The 24,434-nt window shown below is 42.6% G+C and overlaps 1 protein-coding gene across 1 annotated transcript in view; it reads right to left on the bottom strand.

The window, feature by feature from the left end:
* Positions 1-24,434, bottom strand: part of ipo9 (importin 9) — a 47,220-nt gene that overhangs the window by 17,605 nt on the left and 5,181 nt on the right. The window contains exons 4-14 of the mRNA XM_055654726.1: positions 22,137-22,338; positions 18,737-18,825; positions 15,020-15,106; positions 13,954-14,073; positions 11,180-11,280; positions 10,297-10,355; positions 9,022-9,173; positions 7,996-8,094; positions 4,679-4,785; positions 3,340-3,479; positions 2,106-2,265 (exon numbers count right to left, since the gene is read on the bottom strand). Of these exons, the coding sequence (XP_055510701.1) occupies positions 2,106-2,265; positions 3,340-3,479; positions 4,679-4,785; positions 7,996-8,094; positions 9,022-9,173; positions 10,297-10,355; positions 11,180-11,280; positions 13,954-14,073; positions 15,020-15,106; positions 18,737-18,825; positions 22,137-22,338 (1,316 nt within the window). The remainder of the gene's footprint in view (positions 1-2,105; positions 2,266-3,339; positions 3,480-4,678; positions 4,786-7,995; positions 8,095-9,021; positions 9,174-10,296; positions 10,356-11,179; positions 11,281-13,953; positions 14,074-15,019; positions 15,107-18,736; positions 18,826-22,136; positions 22,339-24,434) is intronic.

Consider the following 24,434-nt stretch of genomic DNA (forward strand, 5'->3'; position numbering starts at 1 on the left):
CTGAATAAAATTTGCTTTGACAAGATATCAAGAGATAAAGAGCACAATGAGCAAGTTTATGCACAGACTCCGTAGTAGTGACAAAACCTCAAGGGGTTGAAAGCTCTCTTCCCATAAATATTTTGAAAATGAAAAAAATAATTTAAAAATGATTTACAATAATCAAAATGGAGCAATAGGACAGGAACCTAAAAGAAGTATTTTTAGTTTTAATTTTAGCGATAGTACAACCTTATGAAATAAACAGTGGACCCTTCAAGTCCATTTTGCCATTTAATAAGATCACCATTAGCACAACTTTAACAACTTTATTCAATATTCAGGAGGGATAGACAGAAAGGGAAAGGAGGTGGGGTAGCATTGCTGGTTAGAGAGCAGATTAACGCAACAGAAAGGAAGGCCATTAGCTTTGAGGATGTGGAATCGATATGGGTAGAGCTGCGAAACACTAAGGGGCAGAAAACGCTAGTGGGAGTTGTGTACAGGCCACCTAACAGTGGTAGTGGAGTTGGGGATGGCATCAAACAGGAAATTAGAAATGCGTGCAACAAAGGTAAAACAGTTATAATGGGTGACTTCAATCTACATATAGATTGGGTGAATCAAATTGGCCTGGGTGCCGAGGAAGAGGATTTCTTGGAATGTATGTGGGATAGTTTTCTAAACCAACATGTAGAGGAACCAACGAGAGAGCAGGCTATTCTAGACTGGGTATTGAGTAATGAGGAAGGGCTAGTTAGCAGTCTTGTTGTGCGAGGCCCCTTGGGCAAGAGAGACCATAATATGGTTGAGTTGTTCATTAGGATGGAGAGTGACATCGTTAATTCAGAAACAAGGGTCCTGAACTTAAAGAAAGGTAACTTTGAGGGTATGAGACGTGAATTGGCCAAGATAGACTTGTGATTGATTCTTAATGGGTTGACGGTGGATATGCAATGGAAGGCATTTAAAGACTGCATGGATGAACTACAACAATTGTTCATCCCAGTTTGGCAAAAAAATAAATCAGGGAAGGTAGTGCATCCGTGGATAACAAGGGAAATCAGGGATAGTATCAAAACAAAAGATGAAGCGTACAAATTAGCCAGAAAAAGCAGCCTACCAGAGGACTGGGAGAAATTCAGAGACCAGCAGAGGACAAAGGGCTTAATTAGGAAAGGGAAAATAGATTATGAAAGAAAACTGGCAGGGAACATAAAAACTGACTGCAAAAACTTTTATAGATATGTGAAGAGAAAAAGATTAGTTAAAACAAATGTAGATCGCTTGCAGTCAGAAACGGGTGAATTGATCATGGGGAACAAGGACATGGCAGACCAATTGTATAACTACTTTGGTTCCGTCTTCACTAAGGAAGACATAAGTAATCTGCCGGAAATAGCAGGGGACCTGGGGTCAAATGAGATGGGGGAACTGAGTGAAATCCAGGTTAGCCGGGAAGTGGTGTTAGGTAAATTGAATAGATTAAAGGCCGATAAATCCCCAGGGCCCGTTAGGCTGCATCCCAGAGTACTTAAGGAAGTAGCCCCAGAAATAGTGGATGCATTAGTGATCATTTTTCAAAACTCTTTAGATTCTGGAGTAGTTCCTGAGGATTGGAGGGTAGCTAATGTAACCCTACTTATTAAAAAGGGAGGGAGAGAGAAAACGGGGAATTACAGACCAGTTAGTATCGGTAGTGGGGAAACTGCTAGAATCAGTTATTAAAGATGGGAAGGGCAGGTTAATGAAGTGTTTGTGGAGAAGCCTTTTTGGGAATCAAGAACCTGAGAGCATAGTACAAAGTTTATGGGGGGGGGGGGGGGAGAACCCCCTTTTCAACACCGAGGTGGCAGGTGTACAGAATGGCAAAGGAATTAGTTGAGACGTTATAATTACAACATTTAAAAGACATTTGGACAGGTACATGGATATGAAGGGTATATAGAGAGATGAGCTAAACATGGACAAATGGGAAAAGCTTAGATGAGCCATCTTGGTCAGCATGGATGAGTTGGGCTGCAGGGTCCATTTCCATGCTGTGTGATTGCATGACAACCATGATGCACCTTGGAAGGTTAGGTTAAAAGCTCAAAATAAAACAAAACGTCAAGTTTGCAGCTTACCCCCAGATAGCTCGAACAGCCGAGATTCGCACCGATGGTGGCTGGGTCTCATGCAAACCACTCACAGTTGCTTGTAGAAACTGCTGAATCAGCTCAGGGGTCATAACTGTAGTGAATCGACTGCCGGCCCAGAGGGCACGGCCAAGCAGAAATGGAGATACTGTGAGGGAGAGCAAAGAAGCAAAACAGTGAGTATGCATGAAAGAGAAGGGGTGACCAGTGGAGATGGGGAAAGAGAGGGAGGGAGAGGGGGAGAAAGAAGTTTGAGGTTCTTCATTTACTGTCACCATTACCATTATCTACACTCTAAAAAAAAAAATCTGAGTAGCAGAATAGGATTCATGGAACTGACTAGACATCAACCATCTCCTAAGCTCCTGCGCTCATTCCCATCAAACAAGTCAGGGCAAACAAAATACATGTTACGCATTCCACCTACACTCTGCAAAAACAGCAAAACATGTCTTGGCACAATACAGATTACTTCTGCAAGAGAGCCATCTCCACATTGCAATGTAAAATCCAAGGGCACAGAAACTATTTTCTCCTACACACGTCTCCATTCTACCTGCCTCCCCGAACATCTGGATCTTCACGTAACCTCGAAAGACCTTCGTTATTCACTGTACCACCATACCACCTACATTTTCAACCAAATCATTAACATAGATAATAAACAAAGGACTTAGCACCCATACTTGCGGCAGAGGTTGCCAATTTTAAAATCGGCGATCCACTACCCTCCCCTGCCTCCTACCACCGCACCAGTTTTGTATTCCATTTGCTATCTCATCAAAACCACCTACTTCATGTTGCTATGCTTCAGGATAATACTGTTTTTTTCCTTGAACTCTCTAGCTTCCATGTCCTTCTCTGTCCTTTATTGTATTCATCACAGGGCAGAGGTGTTAGTTAATACAGGAAAGAAGCTCTCTTCACACTATCCATAGATTAGTGATGGAGATAAAAGTAGTGCAATTGCCAGACTTCACATAGGCATTGCATTTAACCTTTATTTATCTAGTAACAGTCAAGTCTTCGACAGGACATTTTGGCTTTTAATTCCCACTTCCACAAGATCCAAATCAATCTTTCCTAAGATACAGAATGAAATTATATGGCCAACTGATGCTGAATATTTCCAACAGACAGCGGAAAAAGCCAGGCCTAAAATGAATCATTCAGACCATTTCCCATTGCCTGGGTGATCAGGTGACTGCAATCTGAACCATACCTGAAAGGTTGAGGTCAGCAAGAACAACATTGGTGAGGAATCCATGCATGTCAAACTGTATCCGACCGTTCTTCACACTGTCAGCAATGACATTCTTCACAGAACCTAATGCCAGCATACAAGCTTCATGAATTTTCCACCTGTGGTTAAAAAAGAATCAAATTCACTCATGGCTAGGGTTCATCAGAACTCACTCACCAGAGCTACACTCAAAAACCAATAGCTTCCTCCTGCCCATCCAGTGCCAACGCAGGAGAAACAAACCAATACTCACTGCTGACATCTCCTAGCTCACAGATTCAATGAGAACTGACAGCTGGCTGATTTCCTTTACTCTGTAAAACCGAAAGAATTGTACTACAAAAGACGGAAAAAAATCCTTCTCCTCCAAACTGTAATGTAAAAATTAGAACACAGTGCTTAGGATCTATGGAAGATACAAAATACTGGAGTAACTCAATGGGACAGGCAGCATCTTTGGAGAGAAGGAATGCGTGATGTTTTGGGGTCGAGACCCTTCTTCAGCCGGATGTCACGGATGTGGGAGGGACAGATAGAAAGTAGTCGGAGACAGTAAGACTGGTGGGAGAACTGGGAAGGGGGATTGGATGGAGAGAGAGGGAAAGCAAGGGCTAATTAATTAGAGCAGTCAATGTTCATACCGCTGGGGTATAAGCTACCCAAGCAAAATATGAGGTGCTGTTCCTCAAATTTGCACTGGGCCTCACTCTGACAATGGAGGAGGAGGTGGAGGAGGAGGAGGAGGAGAAGGAGGAGGGTGTGTCTGTGTGTGTGCGCGTGTTTTTGTGTGTGGTCGGTCGATTCAGCTCGTGATTTCAACGCTGACAGTCAATCCAGCTCGAGGTTTTTCAGGCGAGTGCCCTCGCGCTTGAAGGTTGAAGACACTCTTCTGAATTTGCGGATTAGGTTGCCACAATGGGACAGCCCCTTTAAAGTGTTGCGCAACCGGGAGATCAGGTAGACGAGCCTGCGCTTGGTCTCACCGATATACAGTTGACGACACCTGGAACAGCGAATACATTGGATGAGGTTGGATGAGGTGCAAGTGAACCTCTGCCTCACCTGAAAAGACTGTCGGGATCCTTGGATGGAGTCGAGGAGGGAGGTAAAGGGACAGGGGAGGGGGTGGTTTGGGTGGGAAAGGACAATCTGTGACTCAAGCAAGCAATGCCAATGTAAAAACCTCAAGTAGAAGTTGTTTAGGCTGAACATTTATTTACCAATAATAATGTGATAATCCACTGATGTTCAGATCTCACCTCATGAAGACTGGACACCTATATTAGCTGTTGCTTTGGTGACAGTACTAATTTCTTACCAGTGAACATTCCCATCACACTTGGCTTGTTCAGCTTCCTGCAAGTGTTTTGTTGCAGCTGCTGCTAAGGCAATGGCACTTTCGTTCTGAAAGTCACTTGCAACAGCCTGGAATGGGAAAATGAGAAACCAGTATTAGCTGATAGAAAGCATGGGTTTTTCAAGAGAGGAAGTGGGGTGAAAGGAAACCTCAGTGTGTTAGGTACTCATACAGGCTATAAAACAGAACAGTACAGGAACAGGCTCTGCACCCCACAATGTCCGTGCAGAACATGATGCCAAGCTAAACAAATCTCCTCCCTCCATGTGATCATTCTCCTCCATGTGATACATTCCCTGCATATCCGATCTAAAAGCCTCTTAAATGCCACTATCGTATTTGTCTCCATCACATTCCAACACCCATCACTGCAAAAAAACAACTTGCCCTGCATATCTCCTTTAAACCTTGCCCCATCTTACCTTAAAAGCATACCTAACGTTTTTGTGAGTTGTCCGTTTTTTAAGTAGTGAACCTTATCACGACGAGGTCGAGTGAGACCTTATTGGGACTTCCGCGGCCGATCTGCAGGTCGAATTTAGACCCTGCGGCCGGAGCTCTGGAACACCGGCCTGACCAGAGCAGATGGGTCCATTCCCATAGCGGGCCGGTATCTCGGCCCAATGGTGGCCTGGACACCCTGTTCCGTTGGGACCCCTCTTGGAGGCTTGTGTCGGATGGCAGGTGCACCCACCCTATTACATTTTTGGCAAATCTTGGGTCAGAGGGGGTCAGCCTGCGTGTCGTGCAAGAGAAGTGGCGCCTGACCTGCGGGCGGGTGCCAATCCAACCCTCACCAGGACTTCAAAGGGCAGTCGGTTAACTGGTGCCCGTGCAATAAAAGCTCAAGTTTTGCTGCAAAATTAATTTGCATATACGTTTATAATTTACGTTTCTAGCAGTCCATGGTGCTTTAGAGACATGGGAGGGGTACAATTGATGGGTCATAATAATGGTACCATTGTTACGTGACCTCTATTGGTTCAGCAAAACGGATAATACAGCACGACTCTGGAACCAGATGCCGGAAAATGGGTGGCAGACATGTACTTCTATCAGTCTCCTCGGCCTCTAACACTCCAGGGAAAACAATTAAAGTTTATACAACTTCTTATAGCAAATACTCTTTAATCTAGCCAGCATTCTGGTAAACATCTTCATAACTGTCGTCACCCTTTCCATAAGCTTAACACGTTCCTATAATGTGGAGACCAGAACTGCATATAGTAAATGCAGCCTAACCATCATCCAAAAGACTGCAACATCATTTCCTGGTTCCTATACACCATACTCCAACCGATGAAGACAAGCATATCATATGCTTTATTTACCACTCTACTTTCAAGAGTCCATGGACATGGATCTCAAGATCCCTCTGTACATCAATGCTGATAAGGGTCTTGCCATAAACCGAATACTTCTCCCAAAGTGCAACACCTCACACTTGCTCGGATTAACCGCCATATGCCACTTCTCTGAACATTTGAGGCCGACATATATTCAGCTGCTTATTTTGGCAGCTTTCCTCATCACCGAACACCACCTCCTTCTTGATCTCAAGCTATTCTAGCATTTACCAATTCCTCACACTGATCTGACCGTCCTTCACCTTGGTGAATAGATGCAAAGTACTTGTTTAGTATCTCACCTACATCCATCCTCTGACTCCAAGCATTAACGCCCTCCTTTATCCTTTTTAAAACTAGAGATGAAAAGATTAAAAGATAACTATTGTGAAAGAGCAGGAATCAGCAGGAAGGAGCTGGAGGTCAGACCTTATTGGGCCTGTCCCACTTAGGCGACTGCAGGAGTTTCTGTGGTCGCCACATGTTGGCAAGTAGTTGCCGGGGAGTCGCCTTCATGGTCGTGAGGAGTGCCCGCATTCTGGGAACTAGTCGCGGCCTCATTATGATCGCTGCAAATTTTTGAACATGTTGAAAAATTAGCGGCGACAAGAATGAAGCCGCCATGGAGAGTAGCGCAAATTCTCATGCCCTAGGTGGGCTGCCAGGAGGTCAAAGGTTCTCGTAGGTTGTAGCCGGTGCTGAATGGTGAATTTCATTGGCTCAATGGGGGAAAAAAACGTAAGCAGTAGACTTTAGAAGCAAGGATAACCGGCCGGTAATGTTAATGTCCGCCAGTCGCCTAAGTGGGACCGGCCCATATCTTTTCTGACCCAGGAACAATTAGAGCAGTGGTATACTACCTAGTGAGCAAATAAACAATTCTGACATTCTGCCGTATACGACCCTGGCTGCCACTCCCATACCTGTAACATTTCATGCTGGATCCAGTGAGAGGTAAAGGAGATAGGATCCAAACCAAAAATAATTGGAGGTGTTAGGTTGAAGCTGGTTGTTAGCTCAGTGACTTATAAATTGTTTTTGTTGGTCGGGCCAGCCAATCTAAAGAATCTATTGTGTGAATGCAAGTGCTTCAGACTTCCTGAGAAGAATTTGCTGCCGTCATTCCAAATGCACTGTAATGTTGGTATCCTTGTGGAATCCTGTAGTTACCAACATCCTGCAGGATATCTGGATAAGGACACTCACAGGTTACACCTGGTGAACATACACTAACTCCATTCATTTTGCCATGTCTGCTTAAGGGGCACTGAGATGTTTATGGTTGTCAAATTGGCACTTCCACACATAACATTCACACATCATTTAACCATGGAAGATGGTTTCAATTCACCATCTCTTTTTACTTTGATATGGATCACATCCTGTGTTAATTTAATTCGCAACTACCTTCCAGCATCTGCACAGCTTGCTTAGTATCCATTGTTTAAGAGGGAACTGCAGATGCTGGAGAATCTGAAGAAGGGTTTCGGCCCGAAACGTTGCCTATTTCCTTCGCTCCATAGATGCTGCTGCACCCGCTGAGTTTCTCCAGCTTTTTTGTGTAACCTTGCTTAGTATCCATGTTCATCAGGAATAAGACTAACAATCTCCATGATTATGAGAACTGCAGCCTCAGATTCCATTCATTAGTAAACAGGTCACGAGTATCAGTAGGGCATTGGTCACGTTTACCCAAAGGCAAATCTATTATCACAACATGTTAAACAGAGGAACTCCCACAATCCCACACATGGATCATTTCAGCAGATGGGTTTAACTGTGAAATCAACTGTTCAGCACTTGTAGTGCATTTGACTAGACATCTCTCCACGTAATAACTATGCTATCAAGATTTTCTCCTCGACAGGCTACAGAAGCATGCTGCATCTGTTACAGTAGCAACCTTCATCTGAACATTTGTCCGGACCTCACCAGCAGGAGATCTTGAGCTGAGATCCGCACTGAATACGAAAAAGTGTCATCATCCTCATCCTCCACAAATTGATGTGGGTTTCCCGTCCAGACCTTAATCTACAGAAAAAGAAAACCAGAGGAATGAACAATGGGAAAAGATAAATAAATATCACACACAAAGATCCTAGGACCAAATACTGAACAATGTAGCAAACCCAGGTAAAATAAATAATGTTACTCTAGCTCCCAATGCCCCAACCAGTAATAAAAGGCAACGCATGTTCAGTAATTGTTCACACCCTGCCTTGTACAAATTTTACAACAGGACCTGCAGTGATGGCCTGTGACATTTTAGAGGAAAGACGAGTGCATATGCTGCTTGGTTGTGGTCAGTCCTATCCTGGAGAGTGGCTGCACATTACGGATACGAAACATCTCAGAGTGCAAAAGTTAGGAACTTGAGCATGGCAATTATTTACATTGGGTGAAACAGGTACAGCTTTAGGTTTCCAATACTGACCTTCATCAGTTAGGGTATTGAGTATAGGAATTGGGACCTTTACGTTGCAGTTGTATAAGACACTGGTGAAGCCTCACTTAATCATGGAAGTACTGTATTCAGTTTTGATCATCTTGCACAAGGAAGGATGTCATTAAGCTGGAAAGAGTGTAGGGATTTGCCAGTCAAGGGCCAAGTGACTGATCATTTAACTTTCTGAATCAAATCAGTTCCCATAGTGTGACATAATTTGCATTTTGTGATAGCCTGGGTTGCTTCCAAATGATGGCATCTACAGAAAAACAATATTCACTAAAAACGTAATGCTGTCCAAGAAGGGTGTAGAAATAACATTTCAAATTAATTAGGATATGTAAATACCCCCCAAGACGCAATAAAATGAGCAGATGACATATTAAGGCCCACAATATCATTAAGTTGCAACAACATGAGTGATTCTGGAATGGATCTGTGAATGTCTGGTATTATCTCGATTCTTAGTGATTATCTAGTTTTAGAGTATGGGACAGAAGGTGAAGTGTCACCTGCTCTTCGGTGATCTGCATATACAAGATGATGTAGTAAATCAACTCGGGCAGGGCCTTCTTCACCGTGTTCTTGAACTTCCTGTTCTCCAGTAGCGTATGCACAAACTCAAAAATATTGAATACCAAGTTCTCAAACCCCAGCACCTCACCTAAGAGAGGGGAAAAAAGTAATCAACCAATCAACCTGTCCCATCAACATGGTCAGTAACCCAGACAGCAGTGACTCTAAGATGAGAGTCCACAGCTGGAAATACAATTGGCAGCAACAGTACTGTCAACATTGCTACTTATCAGGAGGCAAGATAATATGCATTATTACAAATACTTAATTATGCCCACAAACCTAACCTATTCAACACCACTTCTCATTCATCCCCACTCCTCCAACTCAGTCACTCTTTGCAATTGAAATGAATTTTCTTTGTTCTCATGAATTTACAATTACAGATGATGTTATTCAACAGAGACCAATTTACACAACAGTTCTGTATCGACCTTTATTCTCGTAAACAAAAGCTCTAATTACATTCTCCCAAGTCAAATCAGTAGTAAAGAAAGCAAACACAATGCTAGCATTTATTTCAAGAGGGCTTGCATACAAAAACAGGGATTTAATGTTGGAGCTCTGTAAAGCGCTAGTAAGGCAGCACTTGGAATATTGTGAGCAATTTTGGGCACCATATCTAAAGAAGGATGTGCAGGCTCTGGAGAGGGTTCAGAGGTTTACAAGAATGATCCCTGGAATGAGTAGGTTAACCTATGATGAGTGTTTGTCAGCACTGGGCCTGTACTCGCTGGTGTTCAGAAGAATGAGGGGCGGGGGGGCTCATTGAAACACACAGAATAGTGAAAGGCTTGGATAAAATGGATGTCTCCACTAGTGTGTCAAAAGGTACAGGGAGAAGGCATGAGATATGGTTAGGAGGGAGAGTGAACTTTCATTTCACTGCACACTTGTATGTGTATGTGACAAATAAACGTGACGAGATAGATCAGCCATGATTGATTGGCGGAGTTGACTTGATTGGCCGAATGGCCTAATTCTACTATCACTTATATGTTCCTTCATCTTCTATAATTTCCAAACTCAAATGCACTCAGCTTCCATCTTGAGCATTAAACTTGGAAACTTTCAGTTTCAACACAAAGCTTCTAATGCTTGGCATAAAACTCTTGCATTTGATTGACCGGCATCCATCCTTAAAGGTTACTTTCCTCAATTAAATGACTTTCTAGCAATCAATTTAAGACAAATGCAATGCTCCCACTTACCATCCGAATCCACTGGATCATCTACTTCTTCCATGTAATTCACCTCCGTCCTTACATAAGTGTCACATAGTTAAGGAAAACAGCAATGGTTTAACTACCTGAATCTTCTACTAACTTAGTACCATTTATCACACCATGCGGAGTGTGTCATTTATTAACCTCTACCCCACACCGATGCTTTTTGCTCAGCACTAAGCAAATTATCTGGATCTATTGACACAAAAGTAGGGTTCTGGGTGTGTCCGGTTTGTCGACTTATTAAGTATTTCATGTGAAAACATTGTACTAGAAAAGCATACTTTGTAGAAAGAGGCAAGAAAGAGGAAGGTCAAAACAAACTGAATAATTAAATTCTACTTGATATCTATGAGGCAAAAAACTGACCAAACCCCAAATTCCTGAGTAGTTAGCAGAAGACACTGTCCCCAACATACGAGTCAAGTCTATACATTTTGTTTGGAATAGATTGTGGCAGTACACACATCTCTGGGGCTACAATTAATGTCTCAATTACACGGTCATTTAGAAGCCTCACCAGCATCAGATTTGAGAAAGGTGGCTAAATCAAGACAAGAGGACCATTCCATTTCAAATACACGACAGTATGTGAATAAGCAAAGAGAATATTTAAAATTCAGTCTGCATTCATAAGATAGATATGACTTGCATACATCTGTTTAAAGTCAGGAGCTCAGTGACCTTACACCAAGTTTAAGCTAAGAATAAGCATTTATAAAATAAAAATACTGTCCTCACTTGACTATCGATCAGGAATGTGAAATACTATTGAGCTGAGTGAAAGATAAAAACAAAAAAGGTTGAAAATATCTGCATCTATGGAAGATGCAGGATTAACGTTTCATCAGTATTGAGTGAAGGATATGTGGCTGCACTATCAGTTAACGTATTCCAAACAATCGGTAGGATTTGTTGCATTGATGAAACCATGTGCTTTGGAAAATTCTTAACCAAAGCCGTCACTGCCTGCAAAAGAAGAATGGGGAGATGTCAACAGTATCAATGCCAATCACACATACCAAACCACATCTCCTGCCTTCTCCCTGTAACTTTCAAGTCAAAGCTGGGATAGGAGACACCATTGTCTATAATAAGAGTATATAATAGCTGTCAAGGTTGTACCTTTCTGCAACACACAGTAAGTCCAGGAAGCTTGTCTGCCACCAAGCACATTATCAATTGACAGATAATCAGAAGCATGTGTTAGGACCATCACTTCCCACTGCAAACTGGGTCAAGGAAATAATTAGGCACAATTGTCTACAACAGAACCAAAAGTCAGGTTAACACCAGTTATAGCACAGGAGTCAGGACTGTCACTCTATTTAATAGAATGAGGGCAATGTTTCAGGACATTCAGTGTTACACCAGAAGCAGGTCTACTGGTCAGGACAATATGGTCTAGAACAGCAGGGACCTCTGTCTAAAACAATCATCTTCTAAAACAGCACAAATAGCAAGACCATTGTTTATAACAGCGGGGATCATATCCTTCTCTCCCATTGAGCATTGAACCAGGTCAGGGCTATCATTGTCTACAAATCAAAGGAGGAACAGAAGTTAGGGGCAACAACGACTGCAACAAAATCAAGTAGCCAGTGCCACAATCAAGAGCTTTCACTGTTTGTAGTAACAGAGCTCAAGATTGTCTATAACAGTGAGCTAGGGTCACAGCCATGGTTGCCTGCATCAAAATCAGGATCAGAGTTCATACCAAAATTCTACAGAACCACCACTTAAAACAGCCATGAATGGTGGTGGACAATTAACAGAACAGAGGCTCCAAGAACATCGCCATCCTCAACATCAGTGCTCAGCACGAGTGCCACAGACAAGACTGAAGTTTTCATAATCATATTAAGCCAAAACTGCCAATGGAGTGATCCACCTCAACTCTCCCCGAGATACCCATCAACAAGAAAGCTAGTCTCTAGACATTTTGATTCACTCTACATGAATTTAGGAAACTGGGATAGAGAAAAGAACAGTCAGACAATTGCCATCCACAGCCATGATCGACTTGAGATTGAGGTCAACTCGCTCCAGTTTTGTGGGCTTTGAAATGTCTATTGAGGTCAGTGCGAGAACGACATACTCTTCCAAAGCTGGTGATGGTGTGCAGCTCCAGCACGGCATCTGAGTGGTCGTGATGCACAATCTTAAGGTTGTCAGTACTATCTCTTTTCTATTACTGGGCCAGAGGTTCTCAGGAGTCCTTGGGTGGTGTAGTTCTTCAAGGAGGCTTTGAGAACATCCTTCAATCTTTTTCTTTACCTATAATAAGAGTTTGGAACAGTATCTGTCCTAGGAGCCTGTTTTTGGGCATGCAAATATGGCCTACTCAATGTAGCGAACCAATAAAAACCCAGTGCCTCAATTTTAGATATGTTGGTCTGGCAGTAAATACAAACATTTAATATCTGCCTTCTCTGAGACGACCTTCAAGATATTGGTAGTGGTCCATACTCTTCAGAAGCACAATCCTTAACTGTTGGGATAGCAGTGTGGTGCAATTAGGGGAAGTCGGGAAAGAATCTTGGTTTTGTGGATGTTGAGACCAAGTTCTATCTACTCGTACACTGGTGATATAAATATAGATAGGGCAGCACGAATGAGTGACAATGTCTTGGAACCCAACTTCTATGTGTGCACAAACACAACCAAATTGGGCGGAAAGGCCTGTTTCCTTGGCTGCACAGATGTTCAAGGACTGCAGTAATTCAAGAAGACAGCTCACCATCACCAACCCCCCCCCCCCCCCCCGAATAATTAAGTATGGCAATAAATGGTGACAGTTACAGCAACACCAAGACCCCCCAAAATGAATTTAAAAATCAGAGTAAATTAAGAGCATAGAACATAAACAGGACCTCAATTTTGAACAAAACTATCTCTCTTGATTGGTTATATTATACTGTTCAGTACTTACAGCATTTTATTCACAATAATACTGAGTGTGGGGTGAATATTAGCCGAGATATTAGAAAGAGCTCCATTTCTGTTCTTTGAATCTTAGGTCATATTAGTGTTTCTTCTTTTTAAAAACACGTCTTTGAAGTGGGGAAATACTACTTCCCCTGGTATGTCTAGTATCAGGAGGCATCATCCAAAAAAGGTAAAGTGCAGTTAGGTAAAATGTAAAGGAAAATATTTAAATTGACATGGTGCACAACAAGTATTGCTGGTCATTTTTTAAGAAAACGATTGAGAACGATTTTTGTGTAAACTGAGTTTATCAAAGGAATACAAAAACAGAAAGTGCTGGAAACACTCATTGGCAGCATTTAAAAGAAACAATTAACAGCATTTCCAGCCTTTTCTGGTTTTATTTCAGACTTCTATCATATGCATTTTTTAAGGATTTTCAAGAATCAAAAAGATATGGGACAAAGCATATGGTATTAGGCCATATATCTCATGCTCCTACTCTCTAAGGAACATGTGAGTATTTAGTTGGCAGTTTCTCAAAGGGACATTCACTTCAGGGTTTCTTGGCTTGATTCCTGTTATAATACTAAATCAGCAAAAAAAATGTCATTAAACAATGCTGTTACCAACATGAAAAAGGTTATGTGGTTTCAAAAACTGAGATTGCCAGCTCAGTTTGCAAATGTTGCCCGATTACTTCACACTACTCACCTTCAATACCTCCATCTTCAATCCACTATCAGAATTGGGTCCATCTGGCATTTGCAGAGCTTGTACAAATGCCTGGGTGAACTGCTGTACCACAGGGAATATCAATGCCTTGGCTGCACCCTAATGGAAATACAGAAAAAGCCTTCAGATATAACTTTTCACGTCATGCAGTAGACAACACGCATAATAAGCGAACCAATGGACACACAAGGAACTGCAGGTGCTGGTTTACAAATAAAAGACAAATTGTTGGAATAATCCAGCAGATCTGGCAGTATCTCTGGAGAATATGGATATGCGATTGTGGTGGTGGGGGAGAAAGGAGAATCCTGGAAGAAAGGTGGAGGCAGGACAATGTCTTGAGTGATAGGTGGATACAGGTAAGGAGGATTTTTGATTGGCAGTTGGTTAGACAAAGGCCAGAGATGAAGACAAGGTGTGAGATGAGGATAGAAGAGGTTTGAATTGTGTGTGTGAAGGGGCAACTATCGGTGGAAGGGGACAGGAGGTCAGGGGGGAGGGAAAGAATGGGTGTAAAGCCAGGTGGGCTACAGGGAAGTGAGGGGGAGAAGGGGGAGAGAAGAGGGGAAGAGGGGGGTTGTTTGTAGATTATGGGAAGGGGAGTTAAAATGGTTAGCTGACGAAGCGCAAGTGTTCAGCGAAACAATCACCTAGTTACGCTTGTTCTTGCCGATGTAAAGGACACCACATCAGGAACCCCAAATGCAGTGGATGAGGTGCATGTGAACCTCTGTTGTTGCAGGAGAAAGTACCAGGGGATGGAGTGATTTTGATGTGATGGGATGAGTGAATCGAGGGGCTGCGGAGGGAGGTCTCTGCAGAAGGTCTAAAGGAGTGGAGATGGGGAGATGTGACTGGTGGCGGGATCTAGCTATGTAAAGGATAAGTCCACTCATGGACAAAGGTGGGAATTTATGTGCACACGATTACCTTGCATCAGTATACAACAAGCAGAAAGAAACAGATGATAGCAAGATCAGGAAGTGGTAGGGAAAATACAAGCCAAATTAGTTTCATTCTTAGGTTTAAGTTTCTTTACACTTACCTTTTCAACCTCCTCGATGGCACAAATAAGGTTGGCACATGTAGTGAAGATCTCAACTGCACGTGCTCTAGTCCGAATACTGTAAACCTACAGAAACAAATGGAAATCAACACCTGGATATTTTAAACAATTCATCTTCATTTAGATTGATTTATCAGTCAGAACACATGGGACTTATTGCTTCTGATTAGGTGCAAAAAAAGTGGGCAGGGATCCGTCACCATTCAGCATTGTCACAGCATGGTTATCCACAGGTTAGTGCAACACACACAAAATGGATAAAGGTTTCAGAATGATATTGACTGCAATTTCAATTTGCATTTTTATAGAGTAGGTATAGGGGTACAAGCTTCTATAAATTATAATAAGTTTTACTCGGTGACGAACCAGTGATAAGCCTAAAGAACAATAAGTATTAAGGGTGAACAGGGAGAACTATGCGCGTGTGAAATTTTGACTCAGATGCGAGCAGCTAGCTGTTCTTTTGAAAAAAGAGCTTTCATGCATTTTTTCTGAATGGTTTGAACAAAATAAAACATTTCTCATTGAGTAGCCCACAGAAGTGGTTTGAATTAGAACTCTGATGGTCCCTGTGAAACTCTGTCTTAATTCAAAACTCTATTTGCTGAAGATAGACACAAAAAGCTGGAGTAACTCAGCGGGACAGCTGAGGAGAAGGAATGGGTGATGTTTCGGGTCGAGACCCTTCTTACCAATGACAGCAAGAAAGGAATTTGAATAAAAGCAACATTTTCTTCCTCCTATCCCTCTCCCCGAAGCGACCCTTCTAGAGATGGGTTTTGACCCGAAACGTCACTTATTCCTTCTCTCCAGAGCTGCTGTCCCGCTGAGTTACTCCAGGTTTGTGTGTCTATCTTTGGTTTAAACCCGCATCTGCAGTTCCTTCCTACTTTATTTGCTGAATTGCAGCCAAATTTTTACCCATTGTCCCATCGGCTCCCTGACTCTCCAATTATGGCAGCTAACCAAAGGCCTTTTGAAAATAGTTGCACTGCCTCTATTACCACAATACAATTACGCTGATCAGACAATGCCATTGAAATCTAGATTATTCCATTTTTCTTTCTCTGTATTTTTCCATGAGACCAGTATGTAAAGATTCCATACTCTCTCTTCACAACTCTTCTTTCTCCTTTTTTAAATAGTGGAACTGTTACCAACTTTTGTGGTCGAATGTTTTGTTCTTTCCAAGGACAGAGCTTTCAAGCAACTGAAATATTGCTGGAGTTGATAACTGCTGCTCGTACACAGTTAAACAGAATATCAATCTTTCCCCTGTTAAATAATATCCCCTGACCCTTCTCAAAACGCTATCTCAAAACTTGTTTCCCCAGTTACTATCATGCATTAATTAGTCTCAGTCCGTTGGGGGGGGTGTCACACTTGAGTTTAGTTTATTCTACCTCCTTTCCATTGCTGTAATTGGTAACAATAGATGTGTCATCACTGGGACTGAACAGATGAAAACATATTTTGATGCAGTGACAGTGGAGGTTGAATATCAGCAAAAAAAAACTTATTTTCAATAGGACGAGTTATGAAATCAGCCTATCTACATGCATGATTGGAACATGTTTTGTTAAGACAATTATTTGAATTAGTAGGAGGGGCATAAATGGTCAGGAAATTTAATTAGAAAGCTCACAAAAAAAAGCTGACATTTTAAAGTGACCTCGCACATTTCTGGCACAGCCCAGTTCCTTAAAGGAGGAAACCTGTGCCAGAATCTGGTGTTTATGTGGACAAATAGGTCTTTCATTTTTAAAATGTTGTGAACCACCAGTTTGAACACAGCCAAGCAGCTGAGGGAAACTTGCTGTAAACAGGATCATAGCACAAAGTTGCGTGCTGTACACTGACGACAGGTTTACTATACTCCCTCCTCTGTGAGCATATTCTAATGTTTTGCCATGTGTAGAACAGTATATTCCTTGCAAATTTACTTTCATTGATCCATTTTGCTTTTCTAATTGTCGATGACTTTTCACAACTATGCATTCCCTTTGTTTTCCTTTGATTCATTCAATATGTTTCATTATTTGATTCCCTTGATGCTGGTTAAAAAAAAGGAGAAATGTAACAATCTCCTGATAACCCTTAAATATTTCCAAATGCTAATTTTATCAGCCGTTAATTTTCCACAATTTAGCTTCAAGTTATATTCCCGTCTCTTCAAAATTAGTTTTTAATAATATGACTATTTATTTCCCTCATATGTCCTTCTTGATATACTACATAAAAATAATTATGATCACTATTATCTGGATTTTCCCAACAGATTTGAGATCTGCTTTGGTTCATTTTCCTATAGCTAGATCAAGTCACACTTTAGTTTAGTTTACAGAGTGGAAACAGGCCCTTCGGCCCACCACCGATCACCCAAACACTAGTTCTATCCTACATACTAAGGACAATTTACAGAAGCCAATATACAATATACAAACATGCATATCTTCAGAATGTGGGAGGAAACCTGAGCACCCAGGGAAAACAAGCACGGTCATCGGGAGAAGGTACAAACTCCTCAGACAGCCCCCATAATCAGGATCAAACTAGAGACTCCGTCCGGCACTGTTAGGTTGTAGCCTTTGACTTGTACACTGGGGCCACCCTGTGTTCTACTGCTTACATAAAACATTTAACATGGATCCCAAATCCTAATTTCTTTTTGGCTTTTCTCTACCTCATCAGTACATTTGGAAACAGATCTTTTTTAATCTCAGTATTTTTAATTTCTCAGATTTGTTGACATTCTTCACTAATAGGTGATCCGCAACATATTGTAAATATCCATTCCTCCTCATTTAGATTCTATTTCTATGGTAAAAGTTGAATTTGTGTTTATAATTGCCATTATATTCTCCAGTTTGAATATTGACCAATATTTTTTCTGCCCAACCCTTTCTAAATATATGTCCCACAATATTTGTTTGAAAGTCATAGACTTTGCTATAATTCAGTTATCCCAAAATAATAACAAAATTCAACAGTTGCCTACAATTTGATGATTACACGACAAGCAACATAATACATTTTATTCGGTCTAATATGTTTGATAGCTTGCTTTTCGTTCCCTAACTATTTATATTACTCATATTCCTCACCTTGGTCCTTGCTTTGTCCTTGCCTTTGCAGGCTTGTTATATACTCCAGGGGAATCCTCAACATCACCTCCCTCCAACTCTTGCACAATTCTCCCATCACCTGCAGCCATCACCACCTTCCTGACCAGGTATTATTAGTCAAATATATCATTGGATCCAAATAATCTTTTCTCATGGATTCTAATCACATTCTAGTTCAAGGAGAAACATCCTCAGAGTGTAGCTCTATATTTTTCCTACGTCACTGGCACCAACTGCAACTGCTGAATCAATTTTCTTCACTTGAGAACCTCCATGGATGTTGGACCACACATTACTAGCCTACTGTAGAGCAATTTGAATTATCATATCCTCCAATTACAATCTCTTTTTGGTTTTCTTCTTCCTTACATCTGTCTCCTAATCAGTATTGTTAGCGCAAGCATCATGCAGTCAATGCCTATGACCATTTTCCCAGGTTAAAGGTGCTTATATATTTAAATAGCCACTAACGTTTTGTAAAACCATCACAAAACGTCTTCCATGTAGAGAATTTAAGTTTGAAGGCAATCCCAGAGCTTCAGAAGAATGAATGGGACCCTGGTTCACATACCTCAGCCATTGTAAAAATCTTATACATTTCTGGCAAAATGACAGGGGCCACCAGTGGCATCTGAATGTCCGTTACCTCCCGAGTAAACTCTGCAGAAGAATGTGACAAACAGAAATTAGGAACCGAATATATGGCCAGCCCAAAATAATTAAATAGTACTTCTTCAGTTTAGAGCATTAATAATTGAAGAAACATGACAATACATTTAAAACGACACTAGACCAGGTGCGGCCCTGTTGGGCCAATCGCCCAAGGCAAAATTCCACCACTGGCCCATAGCCCCCAACTGCGCAGGCACGGTTGATGGGTTCCCGTTGTGACGCCAGAGATCCCCGTTGTGACGCGAGTCACGGCAACCCTCCCCCAACTGTGCAGGCGCGGCCGGCAAGTGGGAAGACGACTGCAACATTTTTAAAGTTCAAAATGCCAATAACTTGTAAAATATAAGATCAATGTGAACGCATCTCACTCTCCCTTTTCAGTCCTCTATTCCCCACCCTCCTCCATTGCACCATCCCTTCTAGCCCTATCCTTCTCCATTCCCCCTCATCCCCAGCACTCCCTCCCCCTTCTTTCCCCCTCCTCCTCCCCTCCCCCACTCTCCTTACCCCTACCCTGTCACTCCCTCCCACCTTAACCTCTCTCCCCTCCCCTATCCCACCCACCACTCACCCTCATCTCCCACTGCCCTCCATTACCTCGACCCTCGACTCCCTACCTATCCCACTGCCCCCTCCTCTCCCTCGATCCCCCTCCTCCCCCACTTTCCCCACCCTTTCCACTCTTCTCCCTCTATCGCCCTGCTCCCCCACTCCTCACTTTCCCCCTATCCCACCCCCCACAATGAATATCGCAATATTTGTTTTTAAATGAAATTTGCAATGAAAATAGCATTTTTTCTTTAAAAGAACCTAAAGACAATGTTAGCTGTTAATGAAAATGGAAGAATGTGATTAAAAGGGATTTTTTTTTAGAATAAAATCAATGTCAATGAAAATCGCAATTTTTAAAAAAATGATATTCGGGATCCCATTGTGACGTCATTGTGGCATTGATGGCGGCTGACGGCCAGGGCAAGTGGAAAGTGGTTTATGTATAGTTTAAAATTTCAATAACTTGTAAAATATGCCATCAATCGGAACAAAACGTTTCATTTACATCGCAGGATAATGGTGAGTAAAGTGTGCCAATAAATTGTAGCACTATCGTGTACCATTTTGACAGAGTTTTGAGAACATGGATTTACAAAGGGGAAATCATGCTTGACTAATCGTCTGGAATTTTTTCAGGATGTAACTAGGAAAATGGACAAGGGTGAGCCAATGGACTTTCAGAAAGCATTTGATAAGGTCCCACATAGGAAATTAGTGGATAAAATTAGGGCACATGGTATTGGGGGTAGAGTGCTGACATGGATAGAGAATTGGTTGGCAGACTGGAAACAAAGAGTAGAGATTAATGGGCCCCTTTCTGAATGGCAAGCAGTGACTAGTGGAATACCATAAAGCTCGGAGCTGGGACCGCATCTATTTACAATATACATCAATGATTTAGATGAAGCGATTCAAAGTAACATTAGCAAGTTTGCAGATGACACAAAGTTGGGAGGCAGTGTGAACTGTGAGGATGCTATGAGAATGCAGTGACTTAGACAGGTTGGGTGGGTGGACAGATGCATAGCAGATGCAGCTTAATGTGGATAAATGTGAGGTTATCCACTTTGGTATCAGAAACAGGAAGGCAGATTACTATCTAAATGGTGTCAAGTTGGGAAAAGGGGAAGTACAACGGGATCTGGGGGTCCTTGTTCATCAGTCAATTAAAGTAAGCATGCAGTTACAGCAGGCAGTGAAGAAAGCTAATGGCATGATGGCCTTTATAACAAGAGGAGTTGAGTACAGGAGCAAAGAGGCCCTTCTGCAGTTGTACATGGCCCTAGTGAGACGACTGGAGTATTGTGTGCAGTTTTGATCCCCTAATTTGAGGAAGGACATTCTTGCTATTGAGGGAGTGCAGCGTAGGTTTACAAGTTTAATTCCCGGGATGACGGGACTATCATATGTTGAGAGAATGGAGCGGCTGGGCTTGTATATTCTGGAGTTTAGAAGGATGAGAAGGCATCTTATTGAAACATATAAGATTATTAAGGGGTTGGACACGCTAGAGGCAGGAAACATGTTCCTGATATTGGGGGAGCCCAGAATCAGGGGCCACAGTTTAAGAATAAGGGGTAAGCCATTTAGAACGGAGACGAGGAAACACTTTTTCTACAGAGACTTGCGAGTTCTACGTATGGTTCGATAGGGAGCACACTGATGTGCCTTCCAGAGCCCCTATTCGCCATGACGGTGTAACAGTCATAGTCACAGAGGCCGACGTCACAAGATCCTTCGGGGGGGGGGGGGGGGGGGGGGGGGGGGGGGGGGGGGGGAGGGGGGTGAACCCCCGGAAAGCGCCTGGACCTGATGGTATACCCGGCCGTGTTCTAAAAACCTGTGCGGACCAACAGGCTGGAGCTTTTACGGACATTTTAAACCTCTCACTTTTGAGGTCTGAGGTTCCCACCTGCTTTAAGAGGGCATCAATAATACCAGTGGCCAAGAAGAGTAGGGTGATGTGCCTCAATGACCATCGACCACTGGCACTAACGTCTGTGGTAATGAAGTGCTCTGAGAGGTTGGTTATGGTGCACATCAACTTCTACCTTGACAAGAACCTCGACCAACTACAGTTCGCATACCGCCACAACAGGTCAACGGTAGATGCAATTTCACTGGCTCTCCACTCCGCACTGGACCACTTAAGACAATAAAAACACCTATGTCAGGCTGTAGTTTATAGACTACAGCTCGACGTATAATACCATCATCCCTCCCAAGCTGGTTACCAAGCTCACGGAACTGGGCCTCTGTGCAACCCTCTGCAATTGGATCCTCGACTTCCTCATCCACAGACCATAGTCTGTTTGTATTGGAGGAACCACTTCATCCTCAGTAACAATTCGTACGGGAACACCTCAAGGCTGCGTGCTCAGCCCCCTGCTTTACTCACTCTATGCCCATAACTGTGTAGCCGGTCATAGTGCGAACTCCATCATCAAGTTCGCCGATGACACCACTGTGGTTGGACAAATCTCAGATGGGGACGAGTCAGAGTATAGAAGTGATATTGTCCGACTGACCAAAAGGTGCCAGCACAACAACCTGGCTCTCAACATCAGGAAGACCAAGGAACTGATTGTGGACTTTAGTAGGAGAAGGATGAGGACCCACAATCCTGTTTATATCAACGGGACAATGGTGGAGAGGGTCAATAACTTCAAATTCCTGGGCGTGCATATATCAGAAGATCTTTGCTGGACCCAGCATACCGATACAATTATTAGTACAATTACTAGTACCTGTGAGGACACGCATTGCTCCGTGCACAGCATTCACATCACCGCTGATCAACATCTCCATCAACAGTCGGAAGAGCTCTGGCCAGGCCTCAGGCCAGTCCCAGTGAGCTATTGCTGATATAGCGTAGGCTACACTGGATCGCACTTTACTGATCGATTCTTGAAGGCCACTTGGTAATAGTTCTCTGATGGCCACCTTAGCCTGCAACAGGAGTTAAAATAAATGGCTGATTACCTGCTTAATCCTGTACAGTAACAGAGTTGAAGGATGACATTTAGTCAACACAGCCATCACCATAGCAATCTTGCCTTATCTATTGCTCAGCTCCATCCGCTTTCCCCTGAAAGTTTATTTTTCTCAAGTGTCTAACCTATTGCTTTTCAAATCCTGGATCGTTCACACTACCATCATCCTCATAGGCAGTGGGTTTCAGATCATTACCACTTGCTCGGCAATAAAGTTGGATTTCCATAGGATCGTACATGAATTAGCAAATTTGCAGGTGACACTAAAGCGGATGTATTGTAGATAATGCAGTACATATAAACATAGAAAATGTGCAGGAGTAGGCCATTCGGCCCTTCGAGCCTGCACCGCCATTCAATAAGATCATGGCTGATCATCCAACTCAGTATCCTGTACCTGCCTTCTCTCCATACCCCCTGATCCCTTTAGCCACAAGGGCCACATCTAACTCCCTCTTAAATGTAGCCAATGGTACGTAGTAGATTGTAGTATAACCTTCAATTATGGCTATCAACCGTTGCAGCTGGATCTTGATCAGTTGGGCAAGTGGGCAAAGGAATGGTTAATGGAGGTGAATGCAAGTAAATGTGAGGTGTTGCGTTTTGGGAAGACTAACCAGGGAAGGACCTTCACAGTAAATGGCAGGGCACTGGAGAGTGCTGTAGACAATAGAGATGTAGGAGTGCCGATAGATAGTTCCTTGAAAGTGGTGTCACAGGTAGATATAGACAAGGCGGCTTTCGGCACATTGGCCTTCATTAGTCAGAGTGCTGAGTAGAAAGTTCCAGAAAATTAACATGCATAAGATCCAGGGTGACAATCACTTGGATTTAGAACTGGCATACTCATAGAAGACAGAGGGTTGTTTTCTGGCCAGTGATCTGCGACTAATGGAGTTCCGCAGGGTCCTTTGCAGACAACACCATAAATTAGCCAGAGGAAGCAACAAACTGGAGGACTGGGAGAAATTTAGAATTCAACAGAGGAGGACAAAGGGGTTAATTGAGAGCATGAAAGAAAGCTTGCTGAATATCAAAATGACTGTAAAATCTTCTATAGATATGCAAAGAGGAAGAAATTATGGGATGGCAGGACTGACAAATGGTGAAAGAATGGATCGACTGGGCCCAAATTCACTGCAATTTAGAAGGATGTGAGGGGATCTTATAGAAACATATAAAACGCTTGAGGGATTGGACAGGATAGATGCAGGAAAAATGTTCCCGATGTTGGGAGAGTCCAAAACTAGGAGTCGCAGTTTAAGAATAACAGGTCTTTTAGGACTGATACGAGGAAAAAAAATTTCACACAGAGTTGAGAATCTGTGAAATTCTCTGCCACAGAAGGCAGTGGAGGCCAATTCACCGGATGTTCTCAAGAGAGTTAGATATAGCTCTTAGGGCTAACGGAATCAAGGGATATGGCAGAAAGCAGGAACAGGGTACTGAACGGTGGTGCTTGCTCGAAGGGCCAAATGGCTTACTCCTGCACCTATTTTCTATGTTCCATATTTCAAAGGTAAAATTCAAGAGGAAAGTACACAGCTAATGGCACTGATACACAGAGGGACATTGCTCTTTGAAAATAGCAACACAAGTAAGAGTGATAAAGGAGGTGTGCGGTGTGCTTGCCTTCGTCAGGGGCATTGATACAAGTCTCAGTAAATCTTAAAGCAGCTTTATAGGATTTTTAAGTATTACAAGCAGTTTCTGTCATCCCCATTGCAGAAAGAATGTGGAGGCTTGTGAGAGGGCCCAGAAGAGGTTTAGCGGAATATTAACAAGAGTATTAGCTACAAGGAGAGGTTGGTCAAACCTGGATTGTTTTCTTAGAACATTGGAGGCCGAGGGGAGACCCAGTAAAAGTATACGAGGCATACACAGGGTAGGCCCTCCCTCCCCCCAGAGTGGAATTGTCAAAGTCAAGAGGGCACCATTTTAAGGCAAGAGGAGCAAATTTGAAATTGCTATCACGAATTTCAACAGTGGCATATTAATTTAGGTTAGCTGCAGTCAAAGCAGTCGTAAAAGATCTCATCTGTGTCCTTAGAC

This window comes from Leucoraja erinacea, chromosome 24 (genome assembly GCF_028641065.1).
Source record: "Leucoraja erinacea ecotype New England chromosome 24, Leri_hhj_1, whole genome shotgun sequence".
Classification (NCBI taxonomy): Eukaryota; Metazoa; Chordata; class Chondrichthyes; order Rajiformes; family Rajidae; genus Leucoraja; species Leucoraja erinaceus.